This window comes from Opisthorchis viverrini, assembly GCF_000715545.1.
Source record: "Opisthorchis viverrini unplaced genomic scaffold opera_v5_8, whole genome shotgun sequence".
In the NCBI taxonomy this organism is placed as follows: Eukaryota; Metazoa; Platyhelminthes; class Trematoda; order Opisthorchiida; family Opisthorchiidae; genus Opisthorchis; species Opisthorchis viverrini.
The window spans coordinates 667,662-690,283 of record NW_008751664.1 but is presented as its reverse complement, the minus strand read 5'-3'; the positions used below and the strand labels follow the sequence as shown (position 1 = coordinate 690,283).

At 38.6% G+C, this 22,622-nt stretch overlaps 1 protein-coding gene across 1 annotated transcript in view; it reads left to right on the top strand.

Annotated features, from left to right (window-relative positions):
• Window positions 1–977: 977 nt before the first annotated feature.
• The window catches only part of T265_00777 (hypothetical protein), a gene marked incomplete at both ends in the record, with an annotated part of 50,862 nt that continues 29,217 nt past the window's right edge, over window positions 978–22,622 (top strand). Inside the window, one exon of the mRNA XM_009164649.1 lies at window positions 978–1,049. Within this exon, the coding sequence (XP_009162913.1) occupies window positions 978–1,049 (72 nt within the window). The remainder of the gene's footprint in view (window positions 1,050–22,622) is intronic.

The following is a 22,622-nucleotide window of genomic DNA, read 5'->3' as shown; positions in this document are numbered from 1 at the left end:
TTCAACTTGATGCCACTCTATCTGTGCTCCAGTAATACGTTGAACCCTTCAGGCCATCAATATTCATAAATGGCAACGTTCAGTTCGTTTAAAGCTGTTCTTTGACTAATCCTTGCTTGTAAATACTGGTAGCTATCGTCCCCTATTTTTATTCGTCCACTTTCGTTTGACTTTCCTCCATAAACAACGTCTTCTGATCCACCATAACCTAATTTTCCGCCATTCCTTTTTTCAGGAGACCTCCCAACCTTAAGCGTTCCTCAGTCAAGTTCTAACTTGACGTCTCTGAAGTTGGCTTGGGGTTTGGTTTGTCTACTTTTCTGTCCATAACAGTCTTACGCGACTCGTTGTCAAAATTATCGACAAACTGCAAACCCTGTGGGCGTCAATATTCGACGTCACCTGTCTCTGCCCGGAAGTAGTTCTCCAAGGTTATCCTTGGGATCATAGCTCGTTACAACTGAAAATTCCTAGGAAATTAGTGGCTAGAACTGCCCACCATTACCCTTGTTTTTGAACCCTACAAGTTTGGCTGTCCGCTTATGGAATTTTTGCGCGACTGCGACCGAAATTCCAGAGCTTGTGCACAATTTACATTGGTTTTATTGATTCTAAAGACTGCTCTTGCGTATAGTGTATTGGATAGCAACGTGAAACTTGAAAAATTGTTTCATTCAGCATCAACTCGAAAGGGTATCACAGGCTTGCGTACTATTGTTCCTCAGTATATATGAAAATACCTGTTGTTACGTGTATTTTTAAGGCCCAACATATAAAGCTGTTGCCTCCAAGGTCTACATTTGTGCTTCAACCAATCCGCTTGTCCGTACCTGCTCGAACCCGATTGGTTCGCTTTCAGTTAAATCTGCTACGTCGCCCGATTCAATATATTGTTTCACAGGATTACAGCCACTCATTCTCTATGTGCCTCGCCAAAGGTGACTGCTGAAACTCCGTCGTAAACAAAGGTCTTGAAAATGTTATACAAAAATCAGAGTTCAGTAACCAGGAATATAACCTTTGTTAATCAGGATGACATGAGGAAAATGGTGAGTACTTTATTCACTTGGCGGTTGGAAAGTTTGATGTTTACGTTGGCACAGTAAGTCACGGGTACGGTCCTTCTTATGGGCAATCTTTGTGCTAGGTACCCAATTTGTGATATCCTGATAGGCACGGCATACTGCCTACATTTAAGTCACTCACATGCGTAATGTTTGCAAACCCACATCGTTACGATATAAGAGGTCCCTCTTGCTTACTTGGAGCCACAAACTTGAAAATGTTTCTGTCCGAAGTCACTGTTTTCATGAGAAGTTATCACAATATGTGCGTGCATCTTTTATTTTTATGGCTCCAATTAACCTGATTAATTAGGTACACAATAAATCCGCACTCGCAACCAGCTTCAGTTTAAAGAAGAACCTGATCGAACCCTGCTGTCGAAACTGCCAGCACTAAACTTTTGGCTCCTAAGACAAATGCAAAATTGCTATTGAAATGATGTAGTCCACCGCCTTTGAAAACAGTTATTTGTGTTCAATATTTCTCAACAGCATTTCAATAAGTTATAGCACAATAATTCTCAGTCCGAAACTGCCCGCCGAAATTATCTATATATAATTTGGAACAGAAATCTATTCCTTTTGGACCATGACTCTTTCAGCTGGATGGATGAGGATGGCACTGAGCGTTCAAATGTCTAATGCTAAAATATTCTTTTATAAAAAAATATGATACGTAATTTGTACTACTACAAACTAACAATCATTTATGATAACATTTGGATTACCGGCTACTTATTTTGCTCACTCAAGGATGGATTAGTCCCCGAATTTTGTTTTGTACGTGCAAATAATAAATCATTTAAAGAACGCCTCTAGTACTCTGTCACTTCAGCTTGAACTCAAAGCGGTTTATTTGGATTAGAAATCGCTATTCAAATGATTTATTCGAACTCGTTATTAAAAAAACATTCCAATTGACTGCTTATCAGCATACGCGCTCAATTTTCATTTTTAATGCGACAGAAAATGCAAATATTTGTGAATCCTGAACCAAAAGACCAAAAGCCTTCTTTTGCTGCAAATTGATGTCTCGAGTGCGGTCTGAAATAAGGCATAAGTTGATGATCATCATAAGCAGGTGATTTAGCTGATGACCAGTCAACAATCTTGGTAACAAATTGTTAACAAGTTGTTGCTCCGCATTTCTGGTCACGTTCAATGCACCACACATCTCAGTTACATTTAGATTCTAGAAACGGCCTGAAAAATTATCAGTTGTTTAGAAACTTAAAGTAAGAATACAGATAACGGTTGTTGGTTTATTTGCGCGCAAATTTTCGGGGGAAAACGGTGTCACTTACTAAGAAATGTTTTCAGATTTGAAACTGGCAGTTTGTTTCAGTTAAAGATGCTCCCTTACGCAGTCGCAATTTTCAAACATCAGTTTGCTAGTTTAGTCAACGTAAAATACCTGGCCACTATTGCCGCATTACATTTTGGATTTTTAAAATATGTTATTAGTTTTGTAATATAGTGTGATGAGTAGGCCGGTGAAATTTCAAGAATTTGAAAAACTGTTGCTTAAGGTTTTTCCATCCCTACTATTTCTTGAAAGGAACAAATACCTTTGTTGGGATGAAACCGGTGTGTTTTGCAAGGAAATTTTCTATCCTAAACGCGGTTTACATGCTTTATTATGCGTTTATACACTAACAGTTGAGCAATTTAATGAGTTCAGTGAATCAGTCTCAAAGACTGTTTTGCTGCTACTAGTCGCATAATGATAAGGGAAGCTCATGCGGGGAATTGGTGTTAGAATTTGAGTTTTTCTCTCTGGTGGTTTCAAGCGCACCGTTGACTGTTAATTCTGCCGAACTAATTAGAAACCAGAAATCAATTGATGGGCGGAAAGATTATCTTGTGGTGTGTTTCGACTTATAGTGAACTATTTCTTAGTGTATATTGATTTGGCGCTTTTGGGTAACAACAATAGACAAACTATTTGCTGACGATGTTTGAAGGGACAGTATGGTATGTTCAAATGAGTTGAAATTTTTAGACACACAATATACAAATATATATGTCTATAAATTTCCATGGAAATGTTGCCGGACGCGGACTGAAATTTACCATTTTCGTTTGGATCATACTCAGTTACAATCGTAGACAACGTATGTGCTTGAGCCTCCTGTAATTTATTGGTTCCCTTGCTTACTGGAGAATTATGGGATTTTGATCTATTCGTGGTAATAAAGTTCACTGCTTTTTGATTATATGCCTGTGAGAAATATTCTTTAAGCAAACAAAAAACGATCAGCTGAGGTGCTCAAACTTTGTTGCTCCTTCCTGTTCGAAAGGTAGGACTTGCGAAAAAGTTGTCTTTACGCAGTGCATTTTGTTGAAGAGTATTATAAACAAGAGATTCACTTTAGTTTATCAGCAACATAAAAGTGATCCGCGTCTTAAAACTATCCAATTACATTTATCATAAAACGGAGTAATACATGAATTTAAGCTGATCTGTTTAGAACAAGATAAAACAACTGGCCAAAACGTGAGTTAAATGCATTGAACTGAGCAAAATTGTCAATTTTATTGGTACTTTGTTTGGTGGAACATAGATATTTACGTGGATGTCGTGTTGTTTATAGACAAATGTTGATTGAGCCAAATTGTACGAAGCGCTGAATTAACCACAGACTGATTTGGAATGCCAACTCAATCGGTGCTTTTTCCTACAGGACAGAACACAAGAAAGTCAAGTATACCGGAAAGAGACAACAATGACAAGTTTTTCCGTCTTATTCCTCAAATAACCAGCTTTGAAGTAGATATCTTTTTTGGTAAGTTACAGGGATTGGAAATGTTGCTTGACGAACACCGAGGACCTATTTCCTGTTATTGGGTTGCAAACCAAACAGCAGCCATTTGTTCCAATGACCGTTAAAACAGGAATCTGGTAACATAAAATGCATAATGATTTTCATTACCAGTTGCTAGCAAGCAAAGCAAGGTGCATGCCAAAAATAACCACTGCTAGACCAGTCTTCACTCAAATCTCCTAATTCAGAAAAACCAGGCTTTCCACAGGTAAATTATTATAATGACCATCAAACAATTTTTCAGTTTATTGTTTGGCATTCTTCAAATAACGCTGGCACCGCGTGCAAATAAGATGGTAACGCATGCGTGAGCGCTTCCCAGAAAGGCGTCACATTTTCTAGTATCGGAAATATACACTTTTCAGTTTGAACGTATTTTGGACTTGAGTTGCCATATTTAAAATTTGGACTTGCGCTTCGGGCCCCCGGGTTTGGATTCCTGCTTAGGTGTCTTCACATAACTTTCGCACCCTTTCTCCAAATTTCTGTACACAAAATTACATCAGTGCAAGAAGTAAACGATTGTTTACCTTATGTCTAGGTTGGAAGATATATAGTAATACCCCATGAAAGATAACCACGGTGATTTAACTGCTCATATCCTTTACAACTGTTTGATTGAGGGACAGAATAATGTTTTTTTCATTCGGCCTAAGGAATGAGACCAATACAAGTCGTTTGCCCTACTGTTTGATACATTATTGCTAGATGTGCCCGCAAAAATATCCCACTTTTGAATTAGTAAATCTTAAAAAAACATGTATATCTGTCCCTCTCTGATAGACATCAATCAAGTGCGATAACAGTACATATTTTCACAAAGAATTATTCAGTTGTACCAACAAGTTTTCTGTCACAAATGTTTATTTAGCACTGATTATTTTTATAGAAATCGACATCTTGTAAATCTTGCCAATTCTGTAATGCTCATCGCGCATCACGTTTGTCTTGAATCCTCTATTCTGTGCTCGATATTGAACAACGGCAAGTAACTAGATGCCCTTCGCGGTTTTTATTGGTATCTCTTTGAGTCAGTTGCCATTCTGCATCACATGTTTTACTTGATACCCTACCTCACCATTGAATCATGGAGTGGTTTTATTCAAAGTCACACCTGAGTGTCGTGTATGATCCTCCAAAGAGGAAAATATCCTCCTGACCATGTGAACGGCCTTATGCTTAAAAAATGGCACAACATGTGTTTTCATATCATTGTCAACAAGCGCATCGGCGAGATCAATGTGAATAAAATGTAAATTGAGCCTACATACGTAAAATACTGAACCCAAAGTTGGCATTCTTAGTCAAAATTTAAGCTTCAGCGCACTGAATTTAGAAAAGCACTTTACTCTTTGACAAAATGTGCTAATCGTTTGGCTGGTTCGCTCTTGTGTTTCCTTTCCATCTGCCTTTTTAATTTTGTTGAATTACGGAAATATCACATCCACCATTCACCTAAGCAAACGGTTTTTGTTCTTTGGCTAAGGACGGGTAGTCGTATGTGAATAAGGCCCATAAATGAGAAGTTGTTCCCTCAACTATGACCATGTAATCTGACACAAGAATTTTTGTAACAAATTAGTATCACTAACCTTTGGGATTTCCCAAAGAATGAATAGAATGAACATTTTAACGTGACCACATACCAACACATACATGACAAATACTGACTTACAGGGGTTCTGTTTCCGAATTGCTGCCGGAAATGTAACGCCAGTCACAGACGTGCAAAATGCTTTTGAAGTCCCGGCAAGCGTGGCATGTAGTTCTCACAGTTATCGAAACGTGTTGTATGCAATGGTAGTTTTCGAACTTCTTTCCAAGTCACTGATTTAGAGGACGATTCATTTTCCGGACAAACGTGTGAAAACTCATCTTCAGAACACACATGATCAGTGGTAATAACTCTTCATATATGAGCGCCCGAAAATCTGGTGGGTAACAGGTATCTTCTTTCTCAAAAATATTTTTGTTGTCCTCTGAAAAAGCAGTTTGCAACCCTTGATTTAAACCGACATTTTGCTGACAGATGTTTCATCCTTTACAATGAAAGGACTCAGGTACACTATGGGTTTTAGAGTTTGATTTTAGATCTAGAATGTGCCACTGTCCATAAAGTTACTCATTTTTATCTTTTGTTACAGTGCATTAAGAACCTTGAGCTGTCCAGACAGCAACTCGTTTTGTTTATTCAAAAATAGCATGATTTCGAATGTCCGTTTTAATGCGTCTCATTTCAAGCGACAAGTCGTGTTTGCCGTTCCATACCAGAATGTTTGGTACCTATTTAACAGTGCTTGCGTACGACCCTTTTTGAGCTTTACTGGAGAATATTAGATTAGGTGGCCAAATGTTCCGGCTCAGGATGTGATTTGTGGCGTTGAGTGTTTGTTATTATGGCGTCTTCAAATGCATCTTCACCCTCCCCATAGCTCTCAGTTTGCATCTGACATAGTCTTATGGCAGCTAAGCAAAAAACACCTGCTCGTTTTTAGGGGCGGTGATGAAATTCCATGATCTGACAGGGTATGATCACATCAGGGTGATCAAGATAATCCTTCCAAGTTTTCTGTTTTCACTGGTCATTCTTTAACCTCAGTGAATTTTGAATACCTCAAAGTCGTATGCGTTTTTGCTTTGTGAGATATGTATGCATCAGTTTGTGCTTCGTGACACTACGGAATTACAAAGGGTCCAATTGATTGATCCAACGGTCAAAAGGATGTAATTGGCCGTCATCATATCTGTCGACTTATTCTCTACTGCTTTGGAGGCACAATTGTACTATTCTTTTCAGGATCAAATGATCAGTCACATTTGAGATAATAGGATATGGTAGATCTGTTGAGAAATGGGATGGCATACGTCTGAGATACAGGAGACGGCTGGTAACAGAGGGTCTGACGTCGATGGGTAATTTTTTCCAAAGATGTTTCGCCAGCCGCTCAAATTGAAGTGATTTGAATACAAGAAACAAACCTATAGAATATGGTAAAACTATGGAACCCTGCCGTATTTTATACATACGTCTGTATTCAGATTATGTGCACTTTATCACAGATGTTTATATAAAACAAATCTGCCTAACACATGAACTCAAGAGTAAATACTCTTCCCATCTCTCTACACATGTTTGGGACTTGGCAGTCAATTTTTTAAAATTTCTTTGGGCGTTCACAATAAAACCAATGATGTCCCGCATTTCGTGCACTTTATCGGTGAGTGAGCGCAAGTACATTTGCCCAAATGACATAGCCTTCTTCGTCTCTGTGCTGTAATGAAGTATAATGCGTCAATGAGATGCAGTTCTCCAACCCTTGGGGTAAAGCCATGCTAAAGCCAGTAAGATGTCAGCAAATTAAACATGGTTGACATAAATTATAACATACATAAAAACAAATGCTTCCAAACTGATTGCACGTCAAAAATAAATAAAGGACAAAAATCAAGGAAACACTCAAACTAAAAAAAATATTAACTTCATGCACTATTAAAGTATCTACTCCAACGCACTCATAGCTACACTTTGTACAAGAGGCGAAATCAAACTAACAGGGTAGTTTCGGTACTAAAAAACGCCTTTTTTAACTAGATTGCAGGATTGCAGTGCACAGCCTTAACAAAATTTCCCATTTACGAATGTATGCGATCGTGAGGCATACTTATATACACACCATCAGGTTGACCATATATTTAAGCCATTTGAAAAAATTAATAAACAGCGCATTATTTTACTCCCAATGTCTTTACATTCAGGGTGTACACATCAAGTAGGAGCCCATTGCACTGGAAAGCGCAAACACTATATAAAAGCTTACGCTGTGGGTGTTGTCACGCTCAATCCCCACAAAACTGGGCGCAGGAATCGGAGCTTTATTTCCTCCAAATGTAACGTGTTTCGTAAAATTGTACGCTAACATCTAAATAGTGGCCAGAGTTCATATAATATAGGATAACTAATAAGGTTCAAAAATCGAAAAGTGGTCCTTATCAATTACTCAGATGATACGAGAGGTCACTTGGGTCTTTTAAGACAGACTAGTCATCACCATACAATTCTTTTCGTATTTGTAAAAGGATGATAAAAGAGCCCACGTATTGTTTCCAAGTAGAGGTTGTGAGATTATCATGGCTGTTTTGTAGAGCAGTGGACGGGTATAACTGCTCTGATTTTTTGTATTGAGAAGGAATAATTTAGCAAACGTAGGTGTTTTTGGAACGTTTTAGCTAACCCCCATAATATTGCACCCCAACACATTACTCAAAGCTCTTTGATAGAATGATATAGAGGAAACAGAATGCAGGAATTGAACGTCAGTAGCTGAAAATTGAAAACTATTTGCGGAGATTTTCTTTTGAAGTCAATATGACAAAAAAGTGTGCAATAATAAGTTACCTCAAGTTATTTTCAATGATTTAAGTTGATACCTGCAAGTATGTAGAGAGAGAATAATAGTAATTATATTATTGGCACCACAATGGCCATACACCTTAAAGAAACAGTACAATTACGTTAAGGTGCATAGTAATGGTATTCATAGACAGTAAAGTTTTTGGAAATGCTGTTATGATATCGGATCTTAATTAACCACAAAACTGATGTGTTCTGTCGGGAACACATTTGTGATCACCTACCACGCTTTGTGAAAGTACATAGTCTTGTTGCGATTGAGAAGACCCTGGAATGATTTAGTAAAGCACAATGTTTTCCGAAAAACATATCTTACTGTGTGTAACTATGGACAGCAATGAGGAGACAGGGGATACTACACGGTACGTTGAATTTTCTATACCTAGAATGGATCGTGAAGCGAAGCCCTTTCTATGTTCAGCGAGTAAACTTTTTTTGGCTGGGTCGACAGGTCTGTTTTGATGCACGCAAAGGGTTTAGATTACTTGGCAACTCGCACTTATCTTTCTCGTTGGTTGTTATTGCACGACACACAAAAATAAACCAGCCAAAGTGTTAGCTGGTTTCAGCCCGGCAGTGTTATCAGCGTGCCAGTCAGGTTGATTGTGAAAGGTTTTCGAGGGTGTTGATGATTTTGTTGTCCATTTTCATAATCTACTCAACATGAATAGAGACATTATCTACATGTCTTTTCAAGGTTGTTGGTGCAGCTTCGCGCCGAATGATAAGCGTTCGATTTCATGCATTTTAGATTTCACTGCATACGTTTAAATTTGCAGATGCCGTTTGACTGAACAACTGCCGGGTTTAATCAGGCACCCACACAACATTTTCACGAACCGTGTTCTGTGTATATAAAAAACATCATTCTTAAATTCTGGTTTCTGGTTCGATAACGGAAACCCTAGTTAGGAAAAGCAAACACCGACTGGCACGTCTGATCGTCGGGTTTAAAATGAGAGACTTTATTATGTTGAATATTTCCATCTGAACTAAGAATACGAGTGGTAATTGAAAATTGCGTTACTTCAGATATTTTTTAAAGCTCATTAGAAAATGGTGTATTTGCTTTGGATTGCCACCAAGTAAAGCAAAAGTTGAACTTTTTGAGGACTCGAGAGTGGTTTTGTGGGTATACCAAAATAGCACAACAAATATCCAACACATTTAACCACAGTTTGCATACTTCTTGCTTAGTAGTTTTTATCTAATTTTATGTGACAGATTTAGTGTTCATTGGGCAGAAGCCAGGATGAGTGATCTTGAGGTTTCATCATAAGTATTTTCCGTTACTTCTGTGAACTTTTAAAGGCAGAAAGCTTTCGCAGGTTGATAAATTTATGGTCGGGATTCCCTCCCGAGAAATGTACCAGTTCATGCTGCAAAAAAAAACAGAATCACTGCATGCCTCATTTTTGTTGTGCGTACCCATTAGGAGTGCATACTATGAAATGGCTGGCTTTTTCTAGTTGAACCTTAGTTACTTTAGACACAAATGGTCAGTCAATCAATTGTACAACATGTACTTACGCAGGACAGGGTACCAGTTTCTTTCAGTAATCCTGGTATTAAGTGGGTTTTAAGAGGCATACAATGAGATTATTGAAGGGCTGGGGTTTTTTTCGGCTGGGGTTCATTCGTGAAATTCGATGCTTTTGAAACACAATGTGTTTTCTTAATATTGAATGGAAAGCTAAATTTTTCGACAAAATGCCATACATGTGATTTTATTCTTTGTAATAGAAGATAAAGAAATTAACAGACCCCGGCGCAAATGTATGGAAATCAATTAGGAACGATCTTAACCCCCGGTTAAGGTCCTGAAATTATCTTAAAAGACACGTGGAAAGACAGCCTTTTAAATACACTGTGACATACTCTGTGACATACGGAAATACTGTTTCACAGACACACTGATTCCTTAAATGTAAATCTAACCATAGAATATTTAAGTTAGGAACGTAAGGCAGAATCAACTGGTGCCTACTGGGAAATGTCAAAGGAACTCAGTCACCACAACTCCGAATTCCTCAAAGGGAAATCACCATAGACCTAGCGTTTTCCAGCTTTGTGTGTCTACTGCAATAATGAAAGATAAATATCTTCTCAAGAGTAGATTATTTTGTCAAGTGTTGAAAACAGAAACGAAAGGTTGGCTGCAAACGCCAGCATTACAGACATTCAGGCATGTCAAACGACCGAAACTATTTATATAACATCACATATGTAAATATGGAAAGCTAAGTCGTGTAATGCAGTCTTACAGTTAAAGACTGGGAGAATTATCACGATGAGCCTCGCTAGTTTGCACTAGGCAGAAGGCCGAGAATAAATCAAAATTTTTTTCAGCTGATGTATGTTCGAAAACATATTCAATCCTTATGAAGGTACACCTAAAAAAACAGAGTTAAGTGTATGGGTTTATAAGGGAACGACTTAACTGACTTTTTTTCGTTTGTACGCAGTTGACCTGTTCGAGGTGATATTGATTATTACGAGAATTGCTCTCAACTGCTTACCGCATACATGTGCCTGAAGTTGACAGTAGCGCTCATACTTGGGGATGTTTGTCCACACGATGGGCAGTAGCAAACACAGCACTGTGATCTAAAGTAAATACTCAACCTCTAGCAAAAATAAGTCGAACAAAATCTCCACTTCAAGCTTGCATCGGAAATCCCAACGGCATGCTCATTTGTTGTAGATTTTACTGCTTGGAAAATATGCTTTAAACAAAACATGAAGAGTTTCCCGCTCAAGAAATTTGCAAACTCTCAGCGAACTGTTTTTTAGATTCTAATCCTTGTGCCACCCGTACGGGAACGTTTTGAGTTTTTGGCATCTAGACGGAATACCTTCTTGAAATCCGTTTACCTTTAAATCTTTGTCAATGCCTTGCTTTGCCATTTTCATTTCCGGATAGCCCAACTAAACTTGTATTCTCCATACAAGAAAATTTATTGTGTCTAGGCTGACCATGAACACAACCTATTCCTTCTTATGTAAGAAGGATTTAATTCTTTACATACTGAACCGTCTTATAATGGGAATTTTACCCTGTTATCCAAGCCGATCTATGCCGAAAAGCGGTGAATTACTGTAGAGCTGCTCCATTCTCAGTAAAAATCACCAGCAGTGCACATCTCACGAAACACGAGAGTTTCGAACCGGCAACTTCCTGCCTGGTAGCTCGAAAAACAACCATCGGGCCGGTATCGATGGCAGAATTCAACCAACTGAGGGATTATACTACACTTTAGTTAGTCAACAAGTCAGCGTGTTTTGTCTTGCATTGTTTGATCTCCTCTCCGCCAGCTTTATTCAGACTGACAGAACTACCCGAAGCGTCCCACAACGAAGTGGGAAATGTATATTGCAAGCATCCGGGCTTCTTAAAAATAGTATAACAATGACAAGTTAAGTGTATAATCCAGAAAATAAAGTCTCGAGACTTCAGCAAATGGATTCAAAACTAGCAACCGACACCGTGCGAATGATGCGCCTGGTTGGAAAATTTATTGACAGATACCCGACGAACACCTTGGTTACAATATTTGGATAGCTGCTGGGCCATCAAAAACCGTTTTCAAAACTACAAATGAACCATCAGAATTGTCGTTTTGTTTGCCAGTGTTCAGTAAACAATATCGACTTACATGATTTGGTGCACTTTTGAAAGAAAATGTGAATACAAGGCAAGTTGCCTGATGCATGACCAATGTGGTTGCCTCGAATCTAACGAGAATTACTATCCAATAAATTTGACAGAATTATTCAGGATGATCTACTGGATGCCTTCGAAACTTTCCGAGGTTGTGTTCAAAGAGCAGCTGGAAAAATTCGACTGCATGTACTTTTCGTCTACTTGACCTCTCGTATTTTATGACAACTTACCTGAAGGTCTTAAGACCGCTTTGGCTTGGTGATAAAAAAGGAGCCATCCATTTATAGTGTTTGTTTCAGAACAGCTGACGGGAATTTTGTCAGTCATATTTCATATGTTCAAGCTGTATTTGGCAGAAGAGACTGTCAAAACTATACTTTTGCAAACGTTTCTGTTTGGAGTAGCATACGGTCTAATCAAGGGAACAGCTCATTTTTAGTTTGGAATACTTGACGATAAACTATCCCCGTTTTTTTGAAAAATGAGAGAAAAATAATTTAGCAGCACGCCACTGCTTACTATTTACTCCCTAAGTACTGAGACCATTGTCTGTCTCGTGACGTGGGATATCATATTTTTGCGCACGAAGCTAAGCAGCTCGTGTAAAACCCCATCCCATGACCGGAAGTGCACCTTTATCGGCATACAGTCGCCATTGTCCCTTTTGTTTTAAGCATCATACTTGTACTTGGTCTACCATACGCATATCTGGTAGGCTGTCTCAGATGTATGAAGAGTAAAAAACCTCAATGTTAAAAATGGGGAACTGGGTAGAAACACTAAAATAGCTGCACAAAGATAGTTTGCGGATGAAAACAGGCAGATGAGTACCACCCTCCATGTCAGCCAACTACTTATTTTTTTGGGAATATAAACAGGTAGCTGTTCTCTTTCAAACTATAATCCATCTTATTTCCGTTGTTTCAGATGCCTCCATCGGTAGATCTGCTTGCCACCTTGCTTCTTCTCATTCACTTATACCGCTGTAGAGAGTGAGCTTCCCCGCTTTTTCACTGTAGAATGTACCAGCGTTAAATGTGAAGTATGTGTACATATACTACATGTACGTAAATATGTGTGTACATAAGTATGTGTGGACACAAAGTATGTATATAAGAATAAATCGTAAAGAATACCATACTGGTTACATTCGGTTTTGAGATGCCCAATATTGGCTTAACAACGGCCACACAATAGATATGTGGCTGCATGATGTTTCGACTGTTATCCTGGGAGAAACCTCGTTGACACTCTATGTTATTCTTCCATTCTGACTTAAAAATGCTAAATGTATGCATACGTTAAACCATTATCTAGGTTCGTTTTACCGGTTGTCATTCATATAAACAGGAATTTAGGGAGATTAGAATGTACGGTCTTACACGGTCAATGCGTAAGCCTGTACATGAGAGAAAAGAATAACCAGAAGGTTTTAAAAAATTTACTCCCATTTGCTGATAATTTGCTTTTATGAAAATAGATTCAACTTTGAGTAATTCTATCGGTGGAAGGAATTTGTTGGTGGAAACTCTGTAACCGTATGCCGTGTCATTACTGCTCAGCTGTTATACTGTATAAAAGTAATATTCAGCAGAAAGCGTCTTCTATAAGACGAATCTCAAAGGTTAATAAAACCAGTTGGGCACCAGACACAATCTACCGTTGGGATTGTTGTTGTCCTAGTAGAGCTAATGCTTGAAAAAAAATTAAAACCCCATTTTAAACTTTTTTGTTTTTATTGTTTCATCGGTCGCTGCTGCTTTCAGTTACCAAACAGATTTTCACACACGTGAATTTGCCGAACGCAACAAGGATAACCAGATGCACATGTGCAAGTGTACAAGACGTACACACGATTCTAGTGTTAAATATGTATGTAATTTCAGGACCAACACAGCTGCAGCACCGATTTCTGTTGTGGTACCATTCTACAAATATCCATCAAGATCATACCTCACACTGTGATTAGGAAATTGATAGGACTTGCCTAAGATCGTAAGTGAAGATATAAGCCGTATGAGTTTTGTATTCAGTCCTAGTCTGAGAAATATCGATTATTTGGCTAAGCTTGCTGCAAAGCCCCGGTTTAAACAACAAAATTAGCAGCTGAATATAGAGTTGAAATAGTGTATTCAACTAGTATGATCAACATGGCATTAATCTTCCCAAAAAACGGGAGAAAGAAGCTTTCAGAAATTACTTCAGGCTTGTTTAATAACACCCCTAGCACTGAGAAAGCACCTAAGTACAATTTTTCACTATATCGAATGGAAGCAGAATTAATTTTCAAAATGACATGATATAAAAATTGCAACACATCCATTCCTATAAATCACCGCGAAACATATGAGGGTCTTCCGGCTGCAGTAAAGGAAAAAAAGAATGGCGCAAATGGTGTAAAGATGAGTTCCAGGATAGGAAATACTGCTGCCGGGGATAGATTGGAAAACCTAAAGTGGTTACCAAGGTAAACGTTAGAGCTTACATAGGGATCGGTGATGTGCGCATTTATATCAAATGCCTTCTCATGAAGGCTTTTATTCACTTTAAACAAATTGTCTTTCCATTCCAGTCCTGAGATTTTTAGTTTAGCTTAATCTGACCTCGTCAAAGCGGGGTTTTATATGCTCTGGACGGCGGCACTATTTTTCCAGAATATTTGCTGGTGACTCGTTACTGTTATCATGCAAACAGTTTTTGGTTGATCGTGTCTTCGTGGTTGTTGGAGTCACATTACCAATCCCTTGTGAGTGGGAATGCACAGAGGATACTGTATATGATTGGACTAAATGAACGATTTTGAGTGTGAAAAATGAAAATGTTTTGTTTTGTCAATGAATGTTTTATATGTTCTCTGTACACTATGAATAATCAGTGAGTGAACAAGATTGGCGGTATCAAGCAGTAATAGTTGGCACAATTATTTGAAGGCTGTGAGAGGAAAATATTAGACATGTTCTAAAAACCCGTCGATTCTTCGATTTCATTTTCAGTGTAGTCATTGTGACATCTTTAAGACGAATAAAACATATTTGCCCTTATTTACGTATACTCTCCAACAGCACGGCACATGTGAAAAAATAATTCAAGAGTAATAGTCGTAGAGTAGGCACATAAATAACCCGTTAGTTAATCACAGGTAGGGAAGCCATTTTTCCTATCTATGCCGTTCGTAGCTCACCTTGCGTGGTCAACCTCCTTTGCAGACAGCCTTCCAAGTCACTCACCACCGTCCAGTAAGTCAGAAGGAAATTAATCTAAAGTTGACAGAGTGGGTAATTACCCTTATTATTATAAAAGTAGGTGAAAATTTCGCGCTGATAATAGTGAGTACTATGCATGCGCTTTGGTGTAATTTTTCAGGGGCACAGAGTATCGTTAGCCGGGGACTATACGGTGCGGAATGGTTTGAAACCCAGAATATTATTGTGGAGATCGCACTTGATGTGGTTTTGTTTTTATGTATGTACTTTTCTGACGATGCCGACTTCGTGTATAGAAATCAGGGCTAAAATCAGAACGCAGAATGTATGAATCAACCGGTCCGTTATTGTCTGTTTACACCTTGAATCACAGAGTAGACGAAATTTTGTGACAAAGTACTCATTCAAACCGGAAATGTAGGGGTGGGAGTAGAGGCAAAAGACAAAACATCCTACAACGTTTTAAATAATTGAGTGAGCAACCACCGGATCAGAGTGCACTCAGTAAATACCCTAATTATTTTGGTCAGCAGTTTGTCTGTAGGTGTTCATTGCAAAAGCAGTTGCAGTAAGTAGCAAGAGCAGTAGCTGGAACTCACTAACTCATAGCCTGCATCCAAGAGTATGCTCACTTAACGAGGTATTCAGTCAATACTAGCTTCCTCTACGAAGTCACTTCATAAAAGGTAGCTGAAATTAACTTGTAGGAATACATCACATGTTCAACTTAAGCATTAGGTTGAGAAAAGTAAATATAGCATGACCATCCGGGGTGATATTTAGCTTCAGTTTTGCCTGGTGAGACGACGCAAGTGAATTTAGCCATGGTGTATGCCTTATTCAAAGTATCTTATTTTAAAATGTTTCCGGGAGACCGAAACGAGATCGCCATGACCATTCTAAACTGCAGTGCCACTTTCATAGCAGTGCTAAGCTTGGAACAACATGATAGATGAACACCTGCTTGCAAAACATAGATCAGCGGCGAGACGTTGCTTGTTTTATCGTCTGAATATCTTGCTCAGATTTCGGTATTTTTGTAGTTGATAGACACAACCAATTTTCGATGCACCGAGCTTTTAGATTTAGTGTAGCTACCTGACAGCAACTTCTATTGGGTGATAAGTTCAAACAGATGGACATTAATTATGACAAGGCCACTGAATGAATAAAAAGCATTCACATATTCTTCTGATATGCTGGAGGAATGAAACTTGCCATGCAGGAAGTCATTTATTTGCAGAACGTTTACTACTATGAACATCTGGGCAAGCGGCCAGTGTATTTTGACAGTTGGCACGGTCAACTGGGATTTCCGACAATAGCGGTGACGGCGCTGTGTTTAGGGTTCAAGTCCTATTTTTGCACACGTTCTGAAATGCAGTAGAATGTTGCGATTATTTTTCGAAACTGAGTGTTGTAACAAGAGCCTGCCATTGGTCAACTTAATAGTGGGCCCAAATTTGGCTTCTTTGTGCCTGGCATGCTCACATGCGCTTGTACCGGTGAGCATTGTAAATCCTCGTAAGCAAATGTGAACGTCTGGCTGACGTAAGGTTTTATGATTAGATTGCACAGATAACATGATAAAAAAGTTGCATATTTCTAACAAAACTGGATAAAATAATGCCACCAGGTTTGAAAGGAGTTAACGTTTCTGTTCACACATCCGAAAGGAAACAAAAGATGTACAAGCAACTGCTATTTTGTCAAGATGCGGCTACTGAAGTAGGATAAATTCAGTTATTCGACATCCGTCAAAGGGACTCTGGAATTTCTAGAATTTAATTATAAAAACGTGCTGCATAGTGGAAATAAACTGCATGGTCCTTTACTATCTGTCTACCGAGTATTCCCTAAGCAAATAATTTCTTGTAAGAGACCGTTCGGACGAAAGCTGTCCTGTGTGCAAGATAAATTTTATGGAGGTGAGTAAACTCTCCAAACCATCGCTACCTAGATAAACGAATGAAAGAGACAAAATTTCAGATTTTGCCTAAAACCCGCAGGACTAATTTTACAAAAAGAGATAGATGTCTTTGTCTGATACCTTATTGTCGGGATATGTTGAGCCAAATTTGGGAGCTAGCAGCTTTACTTAGATCATAGCTGAGTACTGAATGAACCAAAATAGAACTAAAATTTTCCGGTTGAATTCCGTGACGCCGATGGATGGAATTATGTTCACCCGATGCTTTCCGATAATTGGAATTAAACTGTGCAGGAAATAGAGCAACCTAAGGTTAAAGAAATAACCGTACTCTTGTAACAAAAGCTTCAGGTTCATGGAAGTTTTAAAAATGACGTTTGGTCACGGGGAGCAAACTTACTATAGGGAGGGGTTCCAACCGTAAGCACCCAAAATCGATCTACATCGCTCCATTTCTGCTGTTTCTTGCAACTTCTTGAAGGGGAAGAATTAACCGAACAGAACAAATGACAATAAAGCTGCATTTAAATTCATTTTATCCATTAGGAGCCCTCTTGTTTTTGCCTCGCAGTAACTGGTAGTTAAAGAAATTGACTGCCATTCGTGACAGAGTAACATTACTGCATCTAAAAATAACTTAATATGCGGGATGTCTCGCATAATATCCGACTACTTACTTAAGTTTTTCCTCCTGCCAGAAACTTGACATTCTTATGTTAGCTTAATTTCTGTGTTTTTTTACCTCATTAGGGTACAGTAAAGTAGGCCAGTTGACAGCCAGCAACAGTTGTGGCTGTCTAGTGTAAGAATGACACTACATGGACTTATGAGGTTAAATTCTTGCAAACATTATGACCAAGAGTATCAGGAACCACAGGTTCAAATGGTCAAACTTTTGAGTTTGCCAACACGCATACGCAGAATGGTTATATCTTGCACTAAATAAATCGGCATTTTCAACATGATTGACCTTATTTCCGTAAACTTACCAGAACGGGAATAAATTTCCCTCTTTCGATGAACATTGATGTAGACGCATTTCAGTGTATATTCCAGCGGGGTTTTCCAAGACTCAAAGAATTTCGACACGAATCTGTGTTCGTTTATGTTCTGGCAAATATCGTTATCCAGAAAGCCGAACTATGCCCTGTGCATATAGCATATATAACACCATGGAATTATTATGCCCTCTCACCCATTTGACACAAGAGAGTTCCAAATCATACAATATGACATTGATGTTCATTTAGCGTGACAAACGATTTCCAAATAACATTCAATTAAGTCAAACTCAGAGTTCAGAAAGATTGTGTTTTCAACAAAGAATTTGCAGTCAAATCCGGCTTAATGTATTCCCAACAAAATATTTTAATACGCCTTCATAAAGACCTATCTTAGGCAATAATTGCTCTGACATTTTGCAAAGTCACAGTATCGTGATAGGTCAAGATTTCTCTGACAGCAAGATAAAATTTTATCGGACTTCTGTTAACCAGGTACATCTTCATATCGTATGTATCGTACATAGTGTTTTTTTTTCAGTTGAAGCTCACAAATCAAAATTAGCATACCACAGATTAATTTTTTGCTATATTTATTACATGCAACTGGCATTTTTGCTGGCGAATGTATGTCTGCTCCCAAGACGCGTTTTTTAACTACTTTGCCTGAACCTATTTTATACGGTTGGAAACGCAGGAAATTAGGATCACATTACTTTATTTTGCAGTCTTTCTTCCCCACAAAATATTCTGTGTTGGTTATGTCACATTTACAGGGAAAGTCCTCGTTCTTACTTGTGACTTGTCACAAAAGTGACACGAAAAACCATTGGTACTTCTGGAGCCTACGAAGACTATAGTTTACTGTCGTGCAACGGATAATTTGTGGTTGCCTGTTCACTCGTCTCACTACGCTGTGCTTCCTGACAAATGTCAACTGGCATTCGCAGATGTTCTTTTGGAGTTGAACAATCCTCAGGGTTTTAATGCATCTATGTAGCAAGAACCAAAACAGCCGGATATTTATCTGGTTTATTCTTGATATGGTCCAGTCAGGATAAAGTGAGCAGTTGTTAAATCGTGAAAATAACTCAGAAAGCGTTTCAAAAGCGGATGAAGATAAAAGAATGTCGGTGGTGAGTTGAGGAGATAACTTCTCTGCTTCAATCACCAAAATCAAAACGAGGCAAAATTACGTGGTTTTGGAAATTTACAAGTTGTCCAAAGGAGTTTACAGAGTCTACATATAAATGAACGGGCTGAAAGACTATGGGCAGTCTCATCTGGTATTAATACAGTCTCGGAGTTTTGCTGCATAAAACCATAGAAAGATATTTAGTGCCCAAAAGTCCTCATATTCGTTAACGTTCAGAGTAAATGCGATGAGTGATTGTCGTGAGACCAGACCATGGGTGAAGCTGCCATACAGCTGTGTGTACAAGTAGCCAAACAATGCCAAAATCATTTTTCGTTCCCTTTACTCAGCTTTGTGTACTGGAAAACATTCATTTTGTCGAAAAAATATCCCTGGACAACCCACTAAGACACCGAAATCATCATTACACGAGATTTTGTTTTTATCATCAATCTGGATGTTTGAAACGCAAAGCTACCGGGAAGATTGCCACCTTTGGAACTGATAAAAGCCATCCCAGATTCTCATGTGGAACATCCCTACTAGAACTAGAATAGGGTGATTGTGGCGTGCTTAATTTTGCCCTTTGTAATCGTGATATGTTTGCGCTTACAATTAAAACACCGAGAAATTTGACAAGACGATAGACAGAAGTTTGCCTGGAGTCATTTGATTAAGGCCAATCTAATGATACATTTTTGCTGTTATTATCCGATCAAAAGAATAACATTCAAACAAAGAACTTTTGTTCCAGGTGGTTGAGTCCCATTTTTTAGAATCCCGTGTCGCATATGTGCAAACGGATTGTTCTAAATAAAAAGGTCTGACATCAAGAGAGATGTTTTCAGGCGCATTTATCGGGAAGAAAAAATAAAATGGACCGGAGGATTTGAATATGCTAAAATTATCGTACCGGTGCACAAGGACTCAGCACGCAAACTTCTTCCAAAATTTTCGTCAGACCATTTGCCTTTATGATTAAAAGGTCTTTGTTTTGTAGTTATACACACTTGTGCATAAGCGAATGTGTATACGCTAACATCATTTCTTTGTGAAAAAACATAAGCGTTAAGATGACGTCCTGTACTTTGTACAGTTGTGCACCAGTAAAAAGAGGTTACTTGTAATACTGTCTGACGAACCTTCTGAATGCCATTAGTAAATTTTTTTGCACAGAAGAGAGAGATTTCGAAAATGTGCACAATACTGGCTTGGGCGGCATGGAGTTGACATTCAGCATTGTGTTCAACCAGTGGAAGAACGTTTCCAAATGATTGCTTAGGGGAAGTGTTGGGAGAGACTGATGTATTTATCCAGATCTGTGTAGTTGCGGAAGACCCCGAGCTCTTGGCTGCCGGCCTGCTCCTGTGTCCAATGTACCGGACCAATAGGCTACCGAGAGCTGCTTTGTAGCTATAAAGTTTATGATGAATAATGTCATCATTTCTAAGTGCGCTCGAGGATGGTTAATTAAGGAACTTGACAATCTCATCCAAAACTCATTTAAGGCATTGACGGGAAATCCTATGAGTGTACATGTGTCATTGCATTGGCAAAAAATTGGCTAAATGCCGTTGAAAGTTTTATGCAAATATTATTGTTGTTATTATAATTGACACGATATTACACACATGGTATTAAATTTAAGGCACATTCATTCAGGGTAGGAGCTTTTCGTTGGGTCTGACGAGATGCAGAATGTGAGAGGTTTTTTGACAGATATCATCCCGGGACATCCAGTCCTGCAACTTCACAATAACACCAAATGCGTCCGACGAAGACCACGATGTGTTTTAAGCTACCAAGCTGTATTAAGATCAGTTCTACTGAACGCTAATATTCTTGCATTTTTGTCATCACGGGAAAAACGCTCCACAAAGCTTGATGAAAGGTTACACAGAAATGAAATTGAAAATGCTTCATTCGACCAACTAGGGAGCCAAACAATATAGGCAATGCGTTGTTTCACTCTTCCTTAGACGCACTTTGTTGACATTTGATGACCACGGCACAAGGCTGTTTTTCTTCGGCAGTTTGTGGCAAACACGACGTTTACTGCACGAAGATGCTCCCTCCAAGATTGTAAATGTTTTTTCATGAATTTTCTTGATTGGTACTTCATTGGGCGCAGTTTGTCAGGAATAATGCGTAAATAACAGGTAAATATTGAAGGCTCAGCAGCTGAAATCACTTAGGTCCTAACGATGGCTAGATCCCAACCTTTTCATTCGTTCAGTTTAAAAGTTTTATTCACTTTAGATTGCGAGCCATTATTATGCCAGTCGGACATCAGTAGAACTGACTATTTGTGGTGCTCGTTCTATGAACCAACTGCGATACAACGTTGAAGAAGAAATTGGACTTCGGAATTATTTACCGCAGATGTGCGTGCACAGCGTGCGGATGCATCCTAAGCACTCAGAGCTTCTCGGCTGATTGCATCTCTGTTTATTATGATATGATCGACATTGCAAGGCGTTCACTCTGGAGCAGGAAATTGTTGATAACACAAAAATTGGAGAATTACAGAGTAATTCAAATTGCTTCTTCACAACGTCCAACTTGTTAAGTACTGTGGCTGCTTGCAGTTTTTTTGAAATCGCGTCGAGCCAAGGAGTAGGAAACAAAACGAACGATATATTTTGTAGTAAGTCTAGCTATGTTGCACAGCTAAAAATCAGTTTACCACCAGAAATTCTCTGCAGCTAGATTGCTTGCAAATTAATTCATTTCTTATCAAATACTCCATGCTAATAAGGGTGAGATTTTTAAGCAGAAATTGCTGTTTGATGTTTGAAAGTTCAGTGAAAACGAGGAGTAAATTTTTGGCACATATTATTCCGGATAATACTTGGTAGTATTTCCGGAAGGCTTCCTGTGATATACGAAAAGGGGCTGAAATTTTTCACATAACACCAATCATTTAAAAAAAGGTTCGTAGGTTGCCACCAAACAATTGCTGAGTTATATTGCAGATAGTTGCTACTATATAAAAACAATTAAATATTGGAAACTGCATTGCATCAGGAACAAACGAACATAAACTCTACTTTAATTTATTTTGTGTCAGGTTGGCTCCATATGAAAAGATTGCGCAACAACTCGCATGCGCAAGCAATTTGTCATGATCGAGTTATTCGAAATACCGATATAAGTTTAGTCATTTTCTATGGGAGATAATCTTGGTAGCCCAGGTAGCACTGATGGTCGTTAGTCGAGTTGCTCAGAGCAGCGAAAAAAATAGCAACCATTTTCAATCACCGCGACTCTACGGACTGCCAAAAATCCACAAGGCAGATGTCCCGATAAGGCCAGTAATGGACGGTATAGGCTCGCCGTCGAATGAACTGGATAGATTTTTAGTTGGTATACTAAAACCGCTCACGGGG